The 21,156-nt window shown below is 44.0% G+C and overlaps 1 protein-coding gene across 1 annotated transcript; it reads left to right on the top strand.

Annotated features, from left to right (window-relative positions):
• The first annotated feature begins 1,175 nt into the window (after positions 1-1,175).
• LOC140906495 (cytoglobin-1) lies at positions 1,176-5,304 on the top strand. Its single transcript, XM_073330534.2, has 3 exons — positions 1,176-1,270; positions 3,660-3,891; positions 5,176-5,304. The coding sequence occupies exons 1-3, from the start codon at positions 1,176-1,178 to the stop codon at positions 5,302-5,304; spliced, it is 456 nt and encodes a 151-aa protein (XP_073186635.1).
• The last annotated feature ends 15,852 nt before the right edge of the window (positions 5,305-21,156 follow it).

Genomic DNA, 21,156 nt, shown 5'->3' on the forward strand with positions numbered 1-21,156 from the left:
AGCTGGAAGGTCAGGGACACACTAGAAAGGGATCAGCGTAAACTCACTGGCACTCTGTGAAGAACGTGGGAGATGTCTATTATTCATTGATAGTATGTGTACCTCTGTCTATTTGAATGCTACCATGCTGCCTGCTGTATGGGTGCAAAGAGTTAACTCAGTCCTGGGTGGTTTTTGCAGGTCTGCAGATAGCCCAATCACCGATACTCATTACAGGTATCAATGCGTTTGCAGGTTTGCCCCCACCAGGCTCTGCTCAGCAGGCTCACTAGTAACCCCAAGTGGTGGTGGTGATAGTGAGAATCCAAGTGGAAAAAAGAAACAAAGCTAGGAAGGAGTTAAAAGCCTGAGCCCTGAAGCTGAGAGTGTCCAAAGGAGGAGTTACAGCTGGGGAAACACTGACCCTCCTCTCATGGCTCCCTAAGTTTGGGGGGAAGGCTAAGCTTAGGTAAGACATTATGTGGGTGCAGGGCTTTTTTCCTCCTGATTGCTACATTCCTGTAGATAAATAAATACTTTGTTTTGAAGAAGCTGTTGGACGTCACTGTGTTTACCTAGTGTTCATGGCTCCTGAGGGGAAGTCTATTGCATAGGCCAATCCCAACTGGACCGTCTGAGGAAATATGGTTGGTAACAGGTGTGCTGTAGCCTGGAGACCCAGTCTAAAGACGGGGTGAATCTCAGGATTTCACTCAGATGTGTGGGCGCTGGGCCCGTCATTTGGAAAAATGGCCACAGAGACACTGAGTGAGGGGTCAAAGGTATAACTTACCCTGCAACTGTGATACCCACAGCAGTGTGGGGGTGTCTTTATGGAAGAAAATGGACACACTGCCATGGCTGAAAAGCCATTGGATAGGCCAGCCCAAACCCCATCCTTGCCCACTGAAACCCCAACCCCTCTTCTCTGTGTACTGTGGTCCCCTGCTCTCACAGTGAGAATTCTATCCCTCCCTCTCCACATGGTAACCTCCTTTCCTGATTAGAGGTGATTAGAGAGCACTAAAACCTGCAGAAATGTGACTGACTGAAGTGGAAACAAAGCACCCATTCAAAAGCCCTTAAATCCCTAGGGTAGTATATAGAGAGCTCTGAAACAGAGAGCAGGAGCACAAATCACACTACCTGCAACTCCCTACCCTTCCTCTCTCATCTCACTGCACTCTGATCTCAACATGGCATTTTCTGAAGCAGAAGTGCAGAGGGCTCGTGGGGCCTGGGAGAAGATGTATGCCAATGCTGAAGACAATGGGACAACTGTGCTGGTCAGGTAAAGAAAGATCCCATTCCATTGCTAGCCAAGAGGGGGAGGAAAAGAGACTGATAGAACTACATGCTAGGAACTTGTTCTGGTGCATTTCGCACAATTCCTTGCCTGGAAACATTAGCAGCTATAGATACTGCACCTCAGTGGGAAACAGATGAGACAAAAGAGGTTCAGAGAAGTAAAAGTAAAAGAGGAGTGTGAAGTGGGTTGGAAAAGATGAAAGAAACTAGAACGATTTCACTTGAAAAGAAGAGATATAACTGAGGTATATACAATAATGAACAGTAAAAAAGAAAAGGCCAGCTAGTCAGACACTCCTCTTCACTCTGTCCCATAAGCAGCTAACAATGGGACAGACAAAACAGAAAGTTAACTGACTTTCCTTAATCCACATACAAGTCTGTGATAGAACCAGGAACAGAATCCAGATCCTATGTCCCTCTAAACTCCTTTAATGAGTTGTTTACTTCTATGTCCTCAAAACTTCTCTTTCAATTCTCCTTGACCCTTTCCAATCTAGCTTTCACCTATTTCATTCCACAGAAATTGCTCTCGCTACTGATCTCCTCTTACATAACTAATAGCTTTGTTTCTAGTCTCATTCTCCTTGGATCTTTTCCTCTAGAGAATCTTAACACTGGCTTTCCTTCTACTTCCCAAAAATTCAAACTTCTTCTCTTCATCTTCAAAGCACCCAATAACTCAGCTGGCATTTACATCTCTGCCTTTACCCACTCTAACCCTGCCACAGATCTGCCCAGGTGCGATTCCTTACCGTTTCTGGTGTCTCTTTCACTCACTCCTTCCTCCTTTCACACCACTCCGAATGCCTGCATCAGCCTCAGTAAATGTACATAAAGCTCTTTCCCTCTCCATCCTAGAATATTGTAAAGTACAACTAAGGTCAGAAAAGAGATAATTTTAAAAATGGTGCTGTCTCATTCAACAGCTCTGTTCCCTGTGGTATTTACTGTAAAAGATTTAGCACTTTTTATTACTGTTAGCTCTGAGCCAACACAGCTTATGGAGAATGAGTTGGATTCTATTCCTTTCCATGCACTAACTGCACAATTGCTGACTAACATCTGATTGCAGAAGTTTTTTTTGTTTTTACTGGCAATGATGCCCAAGCCAGGAGTCCTGGCTTTAGTCTCAGATCCTGGGCTAAACTTGCAGGGCTGGAAGTTTTGGGGAAATAAAAAAACATCTTTACCTATAAAATGATATGATTGTCACTGAGTCGCAAACCTAGAACCACACAATGCAATTTTTACAGTCACTTCTCATGTATATAGCCACTCTGAACCTCAGCTATTCTGTGAGGAATTTCAATTACAATTACCACCTTCCACTCCATTTCTGTATTTCATTCCTCTGTAGTGTATTAACTTGTGCCCCTTTAAACCATAAGCCCTTCTGCCCAGGTAATCTTAGTTGGAACTTTCTATGGCCAGACTAAATAAATTATTAGTTTGGTCCAGCGAGGGAAATATTGCGTTCTTACATGATTTGTCAAGGTGCCGCTAAACTTTGGATGGGATTATAGAAAGAAGCCTCATTTCCTTCACAGGTGACTTCAGTCTAAACTATCTTTTGAGTGAATGATGCCAGTGGTACCTAACACTTAACCATCTGAAGGCAGGCAGCAAACTGCAGTCTGGGCCTTCCCCAAACTAGGGGTTCCCTCCATCTATTCATGTATTTAGATAAGGGGAAGAGCCTACCACTTGGATTCCCTGTTTCCATCTTCTTGGGCTCTTGCAACATCCTTGGTGGGACTGAATTCCCAATTTCCAATGGATTTCGGCGTTTTATTTTTTGTAATTTGTTTTATAAAACATCCATTTAAGTGAGCAAACTGGACAAGGTAGGATTTTAATCCAGGTACAGAAGGTGAATGTGCTTCCTGGCCTCACACTCCGGAGGCATTTTCTGTTACATACTTTTGATAAATGAGGAGAGAAACTAGCTAAGAAGAGAAGACGACAGGTAGGCTGTGAGCATTTGGTATTAGCAAGCAAGCGTCATTGTGGTTACTGGGTTTCTGGCTGGCAGCAGCCTGAGCAAGTTTTAAGGTGTAATTAACAAGAAAAAATCCTGGAAGTGGATGAGCGGAGGGAATGGCAGACTACTACAGGACAGTGGTCTGGAGTTAGCAGGGTTCTGCTTTTGACTTGCTAGGAAAGAAGGCCAGAGAAAGCCAAAGGTGACACAGAAAAGGGAGCAAGTGATGACTATAGTTAAGGAGAGAAGTCAAGGAAATACATGAGACAAGGTCTTGAACATGAAGCTACACCAGTGTCAATGCCTCAGTGCTCAGCTCTTTAGGAAAAACAAAAAGTAGCTCAACTGTCTTGTATTCCTCTCCCATTTCTTCTCTGACCCACTGCAGAATGTTTACAGAACACCCAGACACCAAGTCCTACTTCACCCACTTTAAAGGGATGGGCACAGCTGAAGAGATGGAACAGTCAGATCAGGTCAGGAGTCATGGCAAGAGAGTCCTCACCACCATCAATGACTTGGTCCAACACCTCGACAGCACTGATGCTTTCCTTGGAATAGTGAACCCATTGGGCAAGAAACATGCCATGCAGCTCAAGGTTGACCCCAAGAACTTTAGGGTGAGTCAGCAGACTTCCCCCCTCAAATGTACCACATGTAATGGGATGCACATCTTTCCTGTGAGACAGAACAGGTGTCAATCGGCTTTGATGATGCTTATGCATTTGGGGCTGCTGAAAGGTCATAATTATAACTGACTAATGTGCTGCCAGTAATGTCCTTTCCTCCACCCCCTGCATCACATTACCCAGGCTTGTAATATAGTACTATATAGAACGTACATAGAAATTTTAACCTTCAAAGCATTCTGGTAGCATTAATTAAATCTCAAGACTTGCCTAGGAAGTAGGTTAGTATTGTAATGACATTACCGATATATTTAAAAAGAGATAAAGACCCTCATCGTTACAGAGCATAAGACACCTAGCAAATGAGGAGGATCAGGAGAAAGCTTACCTTACGGGCAGGCTAATCCATAATTGTTCAGTACATGGTTTCTTGCACCTTACGCTGAAACATCTAGGACCGTGTCTACACTGGAGAGCTTACAGTGGCACAGCTGTACCGATACAGCTGCGCTGCTGCAAGATCGCTCATCTAGCCACTCGATGCCCATGGGAGCGAGCTCTCCTGTCGGCATGATAAAACCGCCTCCATGAGCGGCGATAGCTATATCAGTGGGAGAAGCTCTCTCAGTATAGTGCTGTCCACACCAGTGCTTCTCTTGGGCTAACGTACGTCGCTCAGAGGTGTGTTTTTTCACACCCCTGAGAGACATACATTATACCAACAAAAGTGGTAGTGTAGACATGGCCTAATACTGGTCAGAGACTGGTCAATCTCCTTCCTTAGAGGTTTTTAAGGCCCAGCTTGACAAAGTCCTGGCTGGGATGATTTAGTTGGGGATTGGCCCTGCTCTGAGCAGGGGGTTGGACTAGATGACCTCCTGAGGTCCCTTCCAACCCTGATAGTCTATGATTCTATGACAGGATAATGGACTAGATGGACCACTGATTTATCTTATATGGCAATTCATATGCTCTTATGACTACGTATACAAGTGTGGCCAAAATTAATCCATCAGATATGGGATAGATTTACACAAACAGTGGTAATGGTGCAGAGTGGGTTTTGCACCAAGGCTCATTTTCATTACCCATTTCCAGTTCTGAATGCCACACATTGCAAAGCTGTTTCTGTGTCCCTTTCCCTTCTCCAAAGAGAGTCAGACAACTTTTTTCTTATTAGGAGGAACCCAATTGACAAACAGCAATTCTTATTCACAGATAGAATGGAGAGAGTTCACATGGTCTGCTTCTTTCCCTCCCTCCCTTCTCCTTTAGATAATCTGTGACATTATCTTGCAACTGATGGAGGAGAAATATGGTGGAGACTGCAAGGCTTCCTTTGAGAAGGTGACCAACGAAATCTGCACTCGCCTGAACAATGCCTACAAAGAAGCTGGCTGGTGAGGAAGTGCCATCTCTGGGCTCCTAAAACCTCTCACCAGCACCAAGACTCAGCACTGAATCACTGACTTTGAACTTCCAGCCACAGTTGAAAGTGAAGAAAAAACAGGAAAAGCTAACATGAACATAGGAACGTAAATACATATAGGAAAATAAAAACATATATATCAAAAGCAACCAACAAATCTTCATGCACTTTGCACCTAGAGATGTCCCAGTTTGATCCTTCTGTCAATATGTATGTAAGTTAGCAATAATCTTGAAAGCCCATGTAATACATTTTAAGGTAGATACTTCTGGATAGAAGACTCATCACTTCACCTGCTACTAGAATAGAAAGGAACCAACCTCTCTATCACTTCCCATCTTTCCCTCCCTTGAGTGATGGAGCAGTATTCCCTTTCAGAGCATCTCATCCTCTGGTCAGCAACCTGAAGGGGTCATTTTTGAAGTGACATGAGAGGTGTTCCTTTCTCCAACTGCCCTGCTTGTGAAATACTGAGTGGAAGGCTCCAGGTGCATTAGCAATTAACTACTGAGAAACCATGAGGGAAGTCACCAGATTGGCTTGTGCAAGGATGGTGAGATTTCCAGAAGCATGGGGTGATAGTCATCATCAGGCCAAACAAGGCCACCCACCCCTTCACGGTGGTAAACGAAGGCAGATCTCAGATGAAGTACAGGCTTTAGCAGCAGAGTTTAATGCTTAATCTGTCTACTAGATGGCAGTGGTATCACACATACTAGCTTGTATACTATGTAAACAGTGTCTTAAAATTAATCCAGCTGAGAGAGTCTTTCCTTCATCAGCTGAGTGGGGCCTGGCAGGTTTGACTTTGGTGTAAATTCCTCCATAGTCCTTCCCCTCTTCCTTGTCAGCGTTCCTGTTTCATCATGATGCCTCAGCCTCTCTTCAGCAGTAAATGACCCAGTGTCTGCTTGATTGTTTTTCCTTGTGCTTAAAGGAAGTGGTGAAATCGTTAGTTACTATATTTAACAGCATGTGTCCTTCTGCTTAAGTGTAACTGCAGATATCACCTGATTGTAATAAACAGAATTAAAGAAAGTGAATGTCTCTCCTCACTTATGAAATATTCCGCTCTGGTTTTACAACACAGAGGCCCTGTCAAGGGAGTGGGTAGTCAGCTGTGGTGCCTGGTTATAAATGCACTATTACTGGTAGTTGTGTGGCATTTATATTAACCCATCTAGGGTGCAATTCCCAGGCACCTAACAAGTCTACAGGGCTTGGGCTCCTAAAGTGGTGGAAGGGGAGCTTCTATCTTGTCCAGGGTCACAACCATGGGATAAAAACAAACATTTAAAACCAAACAAAACCAGAACTTGAAGTTTCTCCCACATTCCACAGTTTCGTTCACAGATCGCATCCACTCAGCAGTAGACGCTGAACCACCAACATCCAGAAGCTAAACTGCTCCAGGAGAATGAGGACTGACTAGATTGTCTTTGCTTCAGTGCCCTATGCTGCCCACTGAATCCATTTATATTCTCGGCACTCAGACACCTAAAGTGAGTTACCCAGGAGGCAGGAGAGGAGAGTGATGAAGTGGTTTTGTCAGAGATCAGATCATTCCAGTTCTCACACCTAGCATGACCACACTTGATTATTTACACTTCAGATCAAAATGGAAGTGAGTAGGACTTTAAGATAACTCTGGGAAGGGGAAACAAAGGAAGTAATCAAGCTTTAGGGCACCTGGAGACTGGAAGAACTTGGTGACAAGATGCTTGCATCTGGGCAGGCTGCAGGGAGTGAAGCTAGGGTCTGGGAAGGGTAAGAGATAGGTTCAGATGCTTGTCTGTGGGTAGAATACAAGAAAGAGCATCAGGCATTTTTGTGGGGGTCAAATTACAAGCAAGTGTGCTCCACTGCAGTTTTAAGTGTTGAGGGAAGGAGCAAAACTTGTGAAAACTATTTATGGTCCCAAATGCATCACAGAGGTTATACACAGAGTCAAGTTAAACATGTTGAAACATTATAAATAAATTTCTCCTTTATTTACCCGCTACAACCCAAGTGAAGAGTTCTATTTTCTCCAGGGCAAAATAAGATACACAGTCCCTGATTCACCTGACGTAGACAGAAAGACAAATACAGAGGCACAGAAGGGACTCGTACTTGAAAACGGTGGTTTGGGTTTTGAGGTTCTTGTCATCTCACCTGCTGCTGCTGCATTGGGAGGAGTACAGAAGAATTTACAAAGAACCCCGAATTCAAGTCTTGGCAGGGACGTAAAGCAGGAACTCATTTTCAACTTCTTTGTTTAAAAATGTTAATAGGTTTGTAATTTAAGATTTATGTATGTGATGTGAATGATTTGAGACCATAAAAACAGTTTAAGGTCTGCAGATCATTTTTAAAAGGGTGCCAGGTGGCAGGTAACTACCACAAAACAGGGCCGAAGGATGGCGTTGTCGTCAAGATGCTGGACCGGGACACTGGAGATCTGGTTTCAATTCTCAGTTCTGTCTTTTGTAACCTCAGTTCTCCATCTGTAAAATGAGGATACTACTACTTCCCCACATATCCCAGTGTTTGGGAGGCAAACCATATAAAGTTATTGTTATCTAGGTGAACTAATATCAGTATACACACTTACAAATACTGTAATTACTGTGAAGAAAAGGTTACGGGGAAAAAACTCAGATCTAAAGATGGCAGGGAGAGAACTTTATTTTCTGTGGAACTATTCCACAGCATGAGCGAAGCCTTCATGTCTAGCTGCATGGCTTTCATATGACCCATGGCAGGAACGCCTTTGGTGAAAGATTGCCATGCTGTTTAATATTATGGCTAGCACGACTTGTTTTTGTGCCTGTAGTAAAACGTTATACCAGCTTTGTGTCACATGATTGAGTTTGCATTTGATAAGCTTCTCTCCCCCAAGCCCAGGGCCACAATGGGGAAAATAGAGCAGACCATGAAAACTATAGGGGAAACCGGAAGAAGACTCAAAGGACTCTCAATAAAGGAAAATCCTCACTTTACTCTAAAACAAAATGTTTTGCCAATAATATTTCTCTTCTTTTCAGGTAATATATAGAGGGACCCAGGAAGCAGAATTCATATTTAGACTTTTAGAGGAAAGTAGGTTATTTGCACTTTCCAAGATCTCAAAAATGATCACCTAAGCATCGTACAGACAACCTATACTCTCAAATGATCAGTCTCTCCACTAAACTCTGACCTTTCAGTGCTTTTCCTTTGGGCTTAGAAGGTGGGGAGCAAAGAAAGATAAAGAAACAGTTGCAAGCAGGATGAAGCAAATGTAATTGGAAACTATCTGGCCTCTACCATTGCCAAGCAGTAACTTACCAGATGAGAGTTGCATTGGTAAAGCCTTGCCACAGGAAGGTGAAAATTCCAAAACACCCAATCATCAGCAGGTGTGTTTCCACAAGCAGTGAGTGAAACATAACAAGAGGTTGCAGTGGGGTCTATGTCCATGGTGTTGCCAATTCTCATCTGTTTCTTCCTACAACACCCCCAAAAATTGAAAAATTAAATATGCAGCAACATCACGATATTGGAAAGGTTAATTTCTACTACATCTCTAAGTGAGGATTACTTTGATCTTTACAGTACCTGTCATCTGGAAGGATCCCAAGTATTTCACACTACACAGGAATCATTTCTCCTCACTACTGACATGCAACCAACCTTGGGATGAAACATCAAAAAAGTCTAAAGGTGCACAGCAATGCTACAGAACAGTTTTGGACAAGAGGCGAAATATACCCGAACCATTTGAAACTGCAGAGTGAATTTCACACAGGTGAAGTAAGTACCCAACACATTTATACACTTGGGTTTAATATTTTCCAGGTGGCACAGGGGATACTCAGGGTCTTTATGAGGAAATGTTATCTCAAAGGGGAGCCAAAATAACTCTGAATGTGTGAAGTGGTGTAGGTATCGGAACAGAAACAAGCCCCTTCTTCTCAAAAGAGCAGATTTGCTCTCTGCCGTATCTGTCATGGGTGGACTGGGGCAGATCTCCTCCCCTCTCCCCTTGTGTGGTGCACAATAAATATAACTGACAAGACATAAGGTTCAAAACAAACAGGCAAATGTATTAGGGGATAGAATTACACAGATATGGAAGGGGTCAATGTAAATGACTAGTAGCTATATAACAAACCAACCCAGTGACACAGCAGCTCTTCCCTGCGAGCGTGAAGCTCAGGCCCAAGAATAAAACTAAACCCACCCTGGCATTCAAGAAATATGACCCGCAACTTAGAAACCCTAATTGCTTTCTCACTCAATACCCAGCACTTCAGTGGCGGTGGTGAAGTCCAGAACCTCTACTCCATAGGTAATTGAAACCCTGGAGGAGGAACACTGGAGAGTCCCTCGATGGATGTCAGGACAGAAGAAGCAGACCAGGAACTCTCTGGATGGTGATGTTCTCCAGGTGCAGGACAGATAAGATGGTAATGTGTCTTCTTTTCTTTTCACTCCGGGAACGAAGGGGGTTCTTCGCTGATACACAAGTGCCATGAAGACCCAAAACCGCGCACACATTCGCTATGATGGACTGCCCCGTCAGCCTGTGATCACAGTTCTTTTATAGAATCTATGGCGGGAAAACATGGTACAATCTGTAGAAAGGCGGGAAACAGTCTGAGGTGATGGAACCTTGGGGATCGCCCAGTGGCGGGAAAAACCTGTTCAGTCCAGTTTCATCCAGACCAGGCTGACAGTGTACAGAGGTCACAAGATGGAGCACAAGATGACAGTTTTCAGACTCCATCTTGGATTGCCACAGTGTCCTTAAAATCACTGATCATTGGGTCTGATACCCACACAATAAACCATGTGTAATGAACCAGAGAACAATATAACAGTCCATACCCAACAGAAAGAACAGCCTGCAATTATAAATTTAATAAAAACATACTTAGAAGAGCGTAGGAGCTAGTGAGGAGAACTAATAAGGATGTTCTATCAGCTGTAGAAAGTTCTAGAAGAGCATGGAGCTGGTCAGAGTAGCAGTTAGTGAAATCACAAAGCATTTGGGGAAGCATCTATAACAGGGGTCTCAAGGTCCCGGCCTGTGGGCCATCCGTGGCCTGAGAACCTCCCCACTGCAGCCCATGGAGGAGAGACGCATACAGTCACCATGTTGCCAGCTCTGCCTGCTATAGGCACCGCCCCCTGCAGCTCCCATTGGCTGGGGGAGAGGGACAGAGATATCATCGCTAGTCGCCGGGCAGAGTCAGCCATGGAGGCAGCATCACTTTTTTCCACAATGAATATAAACAAGTCAAAATACCTGTCATAAACATAGAGCTACGGGCAGCATAAAACCCCTCCTTTATCTGTAAGGGGTTAAGAAGCTCAAATAACCTGGTTGGCATCTGACCAAAAGGACCAAAAAGAAAAGAAGATACTTTCAAATCTGGGAGGGGAGGTTTTGTTTGTGCTCTTTGTTTGTTCTCTCTCTGGATGAGAGAGGGACCAGGCAGGAAAAAACATCTCCTAAAAACCTACCTGAAATGAGCATTTAAGATGACAAAAATTGTAAGTAAAGGCAAGGAAATGCATTAGAGTATCTTTTGTTTTAGCTTGTGAATTTTCCCAATGCTAATAGGGAGTTTTATTCCTGATTTTTGTAACTTTGAAGCTAAGCCTAGACAGGAATGCTCTGTGTTTTAAATCTTTTTATTTACCATGTAAAGTTACCTTCCATCCCAATTTTGCAGGTGTGATTTTTTTTACCTTTTTTTTTTTAAATAAAATTCTTCTTCTAAGAACCTGATTGATTTTCAGTGTCCTAAAAACCCAGGGGTTTGATCTGTGCTCACTTGTAAGCAATTGGTTAGTATATTATTCTCAAGCCTCCCCAGGAAAGGGGGTGAAGGGGCTTGGGGGAATATTTTGGGGAAACAGGGACTCCAAGTGGCCCTTTCTCCTGGATTTTTATCTAAATCACTTGGTAGTGGCAGCAATACCATTCAAGGACAAGGAAAGGATTTGTGCCTTGGGAAAGTTTTAACCTAAGCGGGTAGAAATAAGCTTAGGGGGTCTTTCATGTGGATCCCCATATCTGCACCTCAGAGTTCAGAGTGGGGAGGGAACGCTGACAATACTGAACACAACTATTGGATGCACACCTTGCTGCAATCCTGAAGGTTTCAACTGCTCAGTCACTGAGGCCAAACATCAACAAACTGACAGAACTGAAGCGTTGCCAGGTGTCTGACAAACACTAAAAACTCTCTGGCAGGTGAAGAATTGTATAAAGTTGTATGACAGTTTTATTATTTCTAAGAAATCTGAAATAAGAAGTACAATATAAATGTTTTCTTTTCTGAACACGATCTTCAGTGACATTATTGGCCTGCTAGGAGGATTTGAGGATTGGCACTGGCCCTATAGTAAATTGAGGTTTGAGACCCTTGATCTATAAGAATGAGATCTGGTCAGAGAGAAACTTGCCGTCAGGTGTGAAGGTAGAAGTAATGAATCTGTACTAGCCCATGGTAAACAAGTGAGAACTGACGCAGCAACCAAGCGCTAGTGAAATGCCACACCAGAAAATGATGCTCAGAAACTCCAAGGAAGTATATGCAAGGACTATGCTGCCAGCAGAGAAAAGAAAACCAACAACCCCCAGTTATTTAGTTCCAATCCCTGCCTTTTTGTCTCAACGTACCTACCAAGTTTGATAAATCTTTAATTACCACACCATCAAAAAAAGCTTGTAATGAAAATAGATAGCGACGGCCAGTTTGTTCAAGTGGAGAATGCAGATTTGTAGTCCGCAAGTGAACTTCATTTGAACAGCCGTGCTGAAGCCCAGCAAACAGTCCCAGTTTAATGGCTTTATTTTGTTGTGTTGACTTCAATATTCTGAGCATTGGGTATTACTCTGTATCTCCTTGTGAGGCAGCAGAAGCTGATCAGGATCCCTTTAATGGTTGCCAGGAGTGAGCAAGCCACCAGCCTCAGACATCAAGGCCAATGTCACACTAAGCTGGCCAGCAGGAACTATTCAGATAAGCAGCTCATACTGTTTCTTCCCCCTAAGAATCACCTGTTTAAGGGAGCTTGGTTCCATTACAGCTTGTGGAGAAGGGAGGGTCGGTCATTATTTGTAGGGTGCATCCGTGCAGTCTCCCTACCGGCTAGAGTTTAGGTGATCCCAGTTCTGAAGGAGAGGAAGAATGGCCTTGTAGTGAAGGCACTGGTAATCAGACTTAGGTTGTACTCCTGTCTCTATCACAATCTTCCTGTTAGTCTGGTCTGCTGTGTTAGCTATCTGCGCAGAGCTGGAGCAGCACACAGAGGGAACACGCATGCAGCTGACTTATCATCATCGAACAAGAGCAGAGCACCAGATTGGTAGCATCTGACAACACGTACTTTGCAGGAAAAATGCTCCAGCATGTAAAGAATTGCTCAAAGAATTTCATAGTCACATGGCATAATGAAGCAGCTGCCTCGCACTGTTCAGTGGAAATACTTTGTAGTCACCATGAGGAGGCTGACAAAAAATTATCTTGCATGCCATAAATGCCACAGGGAGACTACTGAACTTGAAATTTTTGTGCTAGACACAGATGTTCTAGTACTTTCTGTGAGATGCTACCCAAGACTTCCACCGGATTCTGGTTTTGTGCCTGCTGGGGAACAGAATTACTGTACATCCATCAGAGATGTGTTCCTATCACTCAGGCCATTAAAAGCCACTCCACTGCCAGGTTTCCATACCCTTTCAAAATGTGACACTACTGGAAGGTTGGCTAGAAAGACCAAGTTTTCTTACCAGAAGGCATTTGATTCAGCCTCCAAAGAGTCTCTCCTCACTCGTAAGGAGCTCGGAATGGCTGAGACAATCACTGATGAGGTCATAAATGCCCGGGAGGCTTTCATATGCCAAGTTTACCATCTGAAGATCAACATTTTGACACTTGCAGAACTACATTGATGGATGTTTTCCTAAAAGTAGACAAATGGAGACAGAATGGCCACTGACAAGGGATGTATTTATACCTACTATCAAGAGGGTAAATTATCAAGCAATGGAGTGGCTCTAGGATGATCAAGCACATCCAAAATTACCCTCCCCTATTGGGCATGGATGGGCCTTGGAAGATGGACTGATCACACTAGTTGTGTGTGAAATACCATGTGATCGTGAATCAATCCTTCGGTTAATCAAATGCTCATTTGCAAAGACCAGATGTTCACCACCTTGCAAATTTTGGCCAGCAGCCTTCCTTGTTTGGAAGTGTGAGTGCTGCGTGGACGAGGATCAGTGTGACAACATGTCTAGCAGTGGTGCCCGAGATGGACATGACACTGATGATGACTTGATGAATAAATGTTTTCAGTCCTACATATCAAGGCTAACTTTCCTAGGATTACCAAAGATCAATGACCTTTTTTATGTAAGCAATGTACCCCTGTGTTAAAGTTGATTTTTAAACATTTTCTCAAATATATCTACGTAATTGTTCTAGGCTGTTCACATTGGATACCACTGTGTTTGTGGCAGAAAGGGCTTTCAAACGATTCCCACCTCAACCCATTTCTGATGACACTATATTATCCATTTTTCCACCAACTGAAGGAGCTGGCACTGGGGAGGTAGTGAGTCCCTGCTGCTATGCCAGATGACACCACTGAAATTATGATTCTGTAGATTTTTATGAATCAAATTACATCAATAACTTGCCTGCGGAATGAGATTTCATTACATTATGCTCCCAGATGTGTGAGACCCTGGAGAAGTCATGAAACCTCCCTTTACCTCATGCTCCTTAGCAGTAAAATGGAGATACTTACCCTACCTCACAGGGTGGTTGCAAGACAAATCCTTTAGTATCTGTGCACCTCACAGACACTACAGTCACAAGCTCCATAGTAAAGCCTATAATAAATAAATAAATATAAGGAAGAGGCCCAAGAAACATCCCCTCCCCCAACCCATCAGGATCTTTTGCATAATTTAATGTAATTTTTCCCCTTGGTCTCTACTACTGATGAATCTAAGCAGATAAAGTGTTTTGTTACATTAAACAGAAATAAAAATTTTATTAAAGCTAATGTTAAAAAAATATATAATACACAGGTTGAGAAGAGTGTGTCTGTACATCTGGGTATAGTGCTTAAATTATCCACAAATACACAGTTTTTTGTAAAAGTCATAAGATACATATAGTGCATAATCAGCAATAACCCACATTTAGGTGAATAAATTTAATACAGTTTAGATATTAGCATTCAAGTATTTGGATACATCACTCATGGAAAGTTATACAGAGAGTTGGTTGTGGAAAGAAAAACGTACCAATGAGTGAAGATTGCCCCTCAGTAATTGAGAATTTAGGGTAGGCTGTCTATTTAGAAAATCCATCAAGAAAGCATTTCAGTTACTTTCCTGACTACACTTCTCATCAGCACTCCAGCTCATCCCTCTTGGTATTGCCGATATCCCATGATGTGTTCTATGTAGGTGACCCTTGACCACCAGATGACAGCTGACACCATGAGTTGCTGCATCAGCCGGGCACAGCACTGACCGGGTCCGCATTCTCACAACACTCGCGCGTTACTGGGATCCCATGCACCCAGGGCTCCGACAATCAGCGCATGTCTGAACCTGGTAACCCTTAGCTCTCAAGGTTTCGGCCAGAGGGGCATATTTCTCCACCTTTCAAGCTCTGGCGTTGTAGAAGGCCGGGGTCCCATTCTCAAAGGGCACTGTGATGTCCACCACCATGATCTTCTTCTGGTCCTCTTTGGTGATGATGATGTCGTCCGGTTGCAGTTGGCTGTCAGTTCTGGGGATGGTGGAGTTTATGGTCACCTTCCCTATGGGTGGCGGGATGGCTTTGACTAGTCGATCTTGGATGGCATTGTGTCGCAACTGCCAAGCTCTGGAATGGGGCTTGCAGCTACATAGGATGTGGGGTAGGGTCTTGTTGGCATAGCAGCACTTCCTGCATGGCTTGTTCCGATTTCCATGATGGACTGCTCCATTTAGTGGAACACAGTTGAGCTGGGCCCGGTGGATGAACCTCCAGTCAGCAAATCGGGTTAAACTGCCCCAGGGGAGAAAGTGGTTGCTGGCATCCCACTTGCACGTCCCCTTGAATGCCTTGTCCTGGTCTGGCTTCCGTTTCAGGTTTTCCACATATTGGCAGTGGATGGCATCCTTCAGGGTCCTTTTCGGCATGGTTCTAGCTTTCAGAGTGAGGATTGTGTGCTCTGCATTCTTCACCTGTTGCACCAGGACTCCCTAATACTGCAAGCTAAAATCAGCGAGATAAGAATGAAGTCATTCTCTATAAGCCATAAAGCCAAACAAGTCCTCCTTACCCTTGTAAGAAAACATCTCAGAAGCTAAAGGACATTCTACTAAAGTGGAGTGTTCCTGTACAAGATGCAATTCAAACTGACTATCTTATTTGGGTGATTGATATGCCATTACCAAATTTAAGGACATGTAGGTGTGATGGGTTCCCCCCGGGTGCCACCTGGAACTGGGGTACCACTGAGCCCTCTGACCTACCAGCCTGGGCTTCCTTTCACACTGTACTGCTGTGATAAGCTTCAAAGCCCTCCAGCCTGCATTTTCATTACCATTCACACAGGTAGGGATACACTCAGATGCAGTGACACACAGACTCTCTAACCACCAGCTTTCCCAGCCTAGGACCCCAGAGCAGTACCATCCTGCCATGGTCAAATCTGGTCAGTATATGGGTTTAATGCCCGGTCCACCTCTCCTTCAATGTGAAGAGGACAATGCACACTTGTGGTGACCAAGCAGAGATTTTCCCCAAGCACTCCAGTCAAAACTCAGATCCAGCACTTCCCCCAGTTCAGTCTTTATTCCTCAGATGTTTCCAAGAGCCTTCTTTTGTGGGGAGTGACCCCACCAGATGATGTCACTCCCTGCTTTATATAGCTTTAGCACATGGTGGAAACCCTTTGTTTCAAAACTTGGTTCCCCAACCAGTTTGTGGAAAAATACAGACATCCCAAGATGGAGTCCAGAATCATGTGGCCTGGTCACATGTCCTTGTAGAGTCATATCAGCCATTACTTACAGCATTCTCAGGAAGGCTCATCAGGTGGGAGATAAGCTTCTCCTAAGGCCTATTTCTTTCGCTAATGGCTCATTGCCCTGAATAGGTCCTTCCCAACCAGCTATCTAGACTGAAAGTATCTACTCTAGTGGGTGTTACCCAAATGTAACTACATTTGACGTACAGATTCATAGTCCGTGTTTATACCTTCAGATACAAAAATGATGCATGCATACAAGTAGGATAATCATATTCAGCAAATCATAACCTTTTCAATGACACCTTACATGACCCATCTTGCGCACAATGCATAGAATTATGCCATAATCATATCATAAACATATCACATCCCCCCTTAGATTACTGCCAAAGAATTAGTCACTGACTAATACGTAGGCAGTGAGCCCAATTTCTTCTTTCCTAGACAGGGCATCTGCTACCATGTCCTCCTCCCCCTTTATGTGCACAATCTCCATGTCAAACTCTTGCAGGATTAGGCTTCAGTGTAGCAGTTTGGAAATTGAGCCCTTGGTTCTGTTTAGCCATATTAAGGTCGAGTGGTCTGATAAAATCTTGAACTTTCTATTGAAGAGGTAAGGTTTCAGTTGCTTAACAGCCCACACTATGGCATAGCACTCCTTTTCTATGACAGAATAATTCTGTTCAGTGGGGGACAGCTTTTTACTTAAGACGACAATAGGGTGCTTCTTGTTGTCCTCCCCTGCTTGCATCAGTACAGCACCCAAGCAAGTGTCAGATGCATCAGTATATAGGTGACTAGTAAATGCTGATAGTAAGGGGGCACAATTTAAAGCTTATGGTAGTGCAAATTAGACAATAGAATGGGGACTTAGAAGCAAATTAGCAAGGTCTTGCTCAGATGGTGCACAGAAATGTGTCATTGATTTGCTATCTAGCTGGCTTTGAACTCTGCTAAAGTGAATGAGAATTTTATGCCCTTGAGCTGCTATATCCCCATCAAACCAGTGAGACAGCTGATCCATCTTTACTTCTGTATTACTTATTTTAAAAGACCAGCCATGGGCTAAAATGTAAGAGACCGTTTTCCTGTAACAATAGCTATATAAATGGGGATACCAGGCCAAGATGCTTATTTCAGTGATCAATTACTCTGGTCTATTTCAGAGATTTGGGCTTAATTCTCCACTGTGCCCAAATGGAAGCATCCCCAAGGACCTTAAGCCAGCTGAGAACTGGGTATATTAGAGCCTAGCTCTGACTCCTCCCCTTCCCTCACATGCTCTGTCTCGTCCTTGCCTCCGAGAAGCCTTTGCTTTCCGTTATGCCACACAGTGGGTTCCAGCACAGCAGATGGCAGATGCAGAAGGCAGCAGAACCATCACGGCCACTAGGGAGATTCTTTTGGCTGTTTCAAGTTCACTCTGTGTTGCATACGCAGAGAGCTGTCCCTTTAGTCTGTAATACCAGGGACGGATAATGGTGTGATCATCTTAGACCACTGACCTGCTACCTTCTGTTCGGCTTTGGGAGCAGAGCAGATCTATTTCATCTCTCCACCAGACACCACATTCTCCTTAGCAGTTCAGCTTTTGGACACCTATTGCGTTGCTCAGTCACTTGAATTATACAGTTGACCTTCTTGCTTTATGGCTTAAGCCTTAAATTTCTCTTTTCATTTTAGTTTTCATTACACTAAAGTGCAGATTCAGATATTGGTTATTCCCTCACCTCATTGCTCCCTTCTCATGCGTCTTTAATGAGATCAGGCGGTCCCCTTACTTTTCTCCCATCTAAAAGATCAAATGGAGAAAACGCTGTGGACGCCTGGGGTTACCTCTTTGTAAACATACAACAGCAATGGCAATAACTTGTCCCAGTTTTGGCCCCTTTTCTTGGCATACATTACCAGCATGGATTTTAGGGTCCCACTCAACCTTTCCACCAACCCATGGGCCTAGGGGCTATAGGGGGGCAGCCTTAAGTTGTTTCACACCACACACCTTCCATAGCTCGTTGAATATCTGCGACATAAAATTAGCCCCCCAGTCAGACAAAATCTCCTTAGGGAAGCCCACTCTCCTGAATAGTGGGAAGGGCTCTTGCCAGCGTCTCAGCTTCTGTATTAGACAGAACAGCTGCCTCAGAATAACTAGTGGCGAAATCCATCAGCACTAAGAAATACTTGTTCCCCCTCCGAGCTGGGCATGGAATAGGCCTCACAATGTCCATTGGCACATTGAAAAATGTCTCCTGTACGACAGTTAAGGGAATCTGGGGAGCTTTCTGGAGTCCTATGCGTCTTTCCCTCTCTTGACACACTACAAAAGACACGCAATAATCTCTCATGTTGGTAGAAATTCCTCTTTATCCTGTCCTAAGACCTCTGTATCCCCAAGTGACCCGCAAAAGGACCATCATGTGCTACCAGCATCAGTTCTCCACAGTGCTGGTGGCTAAAACCAACTGCTTATAGGGCTGCCCAGGGCCTCTGTTTCTTCCCACAGAAGCCTCTCTATACAGCTTCCCATCCTCTTTTTTGAAAACTTCTCCCCCACTCCTTTCCTGGAGTTCCCTCCAGGACACATTTCCTTATGTTCTCTAGAGTGGGGTCTTGCCTTTTGCTTAGCTGCAAATTCCTGACACTTAACACTTGGGACAATGTCCTCAGTTACTGATATCTCTCCTGCCCTTGGGGATGTGTTGCTTTCAGTTGGATAGAGGCCTGACTCTGCCTTTCTCTGACTTGGGAGCATGCTGCCCCCCTGCACTGTAGTGTCAATGGAACCCCCATCCATCTCTTCAATGGTTTCTAAGGTTCCATCATCCTTCTCCATGCTCCCCTCAGAGAGAGACACCTCCGTGTTCTCTAGAGCAGGTTGTGTCACAGATTTAGCTGCAACAGGCTTGCAGCTACCAGCTGGAATAGCCTTCTCACTGATAGACAATACCCTCTTCTCCCCCTTTGAGGACCCTAACACAATACTCTTTTTTGCTGCAGGTTACCACACCAACAGAGTTGGCCTTGTGGAAACAATCGTTCCCTACCAACATGTCCACTGGAAGGTCCTCTAGAATTACTATAATTAAATCGCCTTCCAAACTTTCACACTCCACATGAACTTTTGCTACTGGCATGGGGAACCTGTCCAGACCAACCCCCTTTATCTTGGCCATTTGGTGATGCAAAATACTAGCCTCTGGGACCACACTTGGTTGGACCAGAGAAATCTGGGCCCCAGTATCCCTCCACCCCAGGCGCACTATGCCATTGACAGCCTTAACGTGTTACCTGTCTGGTTCATCAGGCCTTGTTTCCCTCAAGCTTGTGAGGTAAATTATGGGTGTTCCCACCTGGGTCCCCTCTGGGACCTCAGACAACCAGGCTTACTTTCCTTCAATTTGGGACATTTATTCCTCAGGTGCTCTGTGGAATTACTTCTGGGTTCTCCTGTTTTTATGGCGGTAGGGTTCGGGGGGTGGGGAAGAGATGAGTGTCCTGCCTCCTGATCACCCTCCTTCTTCCAAAGGGTAAAGCAGTGATCTTGCTTTACACCAGGTTTAAACCCCTCCTTCTGTGATTTGTTAGCATTAGATGCTTGAGCTTTCTCAAATTCATCATGTAGGGTAGCCACTTCATCAACAGTTTTCATCTTTTTATCCCATCAACACTGTTTCACATCATCTTTACATATACTCAGGAAATGTTCCTGAGCAACAAGATCATACATTCCTTCAAAACTTGTAACACTTTTTCCCCTTACCAACTTTTCCATCAAATCTTTCATCTGGTTCACAGATACCACATTACTCATCCCAGCACCCCTCTTAAGGCTTTGAAATTTTACTCTATATGTTTCACGTGTCATCTGAAATGGTTTTAAAACCATTTCCTTGAATTTACCATAACCTGAAGCACCTCTAATTGGCATCTTGTTGAATATATCCAGAGCTCTCCAGGACACCTTTGTAACCAAAGTGGGCATCTTTTGGTCCTCAGGAATCTCATGAAATACATACAGCCTTTTGAAGCTGATAAAATATTTAGCAATATCCTGTCACACTGTATGCAGGACACAACCATTCCCATTTGTGGATTTTTGGAGAGGTGGGACTTCCTGGTGTGTGGGGACTCTGGTTCTGCTTCTCTATCAAGTGCAGCTGGTGATTTCTCTCTCTTCTTCCTTCTCTTCCATGGCTAGTTTCTGGCCTTGATTTCTTTGACTTGCAATTCCATGGCTTTTCAGTGTGCAGCTTCTTGCCTGGCATTCTCTGCTTCCATTTCTTTTATCTATAATGATTTTAATTCTAAAAGTCTTGTGTTCTTTTTTTCTCTCTTCTGCCTGCAATATGCTCCAGTTTCTTACTAGTTTCACTCATTTTCCTGTTTTTCTGTCTCTACTTCTCTTGTCCGAAATAAGCAAACAGAAAATAACAAACTGGTTAACTCTTTGACTGATCTCTAGCCACCACACTTAAATAGGACTTAAAATCATCACTAGTGTATGAAGTGCAAATCTCACTCAGAACAAGCAGCTGTGCATTTAATCCAGTATGACCATGCCACTGTGATAGGTTCCTCCCGGGATGCTACCTGGAACTGGGATACCACTGAGCCATCTGACCCACCAACCTGGGCTTCCTTTCACACTGTACTGCTGTGACAAGCTTCAAAACCCTCCAGCCTGCACTTTCATCAGCATTCACACAGGTAGGGACAGACACAGCTGCAGTTACATGTAGACTCTCTAACCACCAGCTTCCCACTTGTCTAGTGGGTGATACCCAGGTGGAACTACATCTGAAGTA

This window comes from Lepidochelys kempii, chromosome 1 (genome assembly GCF_965140285.1).
Source record: "Lepidochelys kempii isolate rLepKem1 chromosome 1, rLepKem1.hap1, whole genome shotgun sequence".
NCBI lineage: Eukaryota > Metazoa > Chordata > Testudines > Cheloniidae > Lepidochelys > Lepidochelys kempii.

Coding starts and splice junctions, on each gene's coding strand:
- LOC140906495 (XM_073330534.2), top strand. CDS start 1,176: ATGGCATTTTCTGAAGCAGAAGTGCAGAGGGCTCGTGGGGCCTGGGAG. Junction 1,271..3,659: donor GGGACAACTGTGCTGGTCAG/GTAAAGAAAGAT, acceptor GACCCACTGCAG/AATGTTTACAGAACACCCAG. Junction 3,892..5,175: donor TTGACCCCAAGAACTTTAGG/GTGAGTCAGCAG, acceptor CTTCTCCTTTAG/ATAATCTGTGACATTATCTT.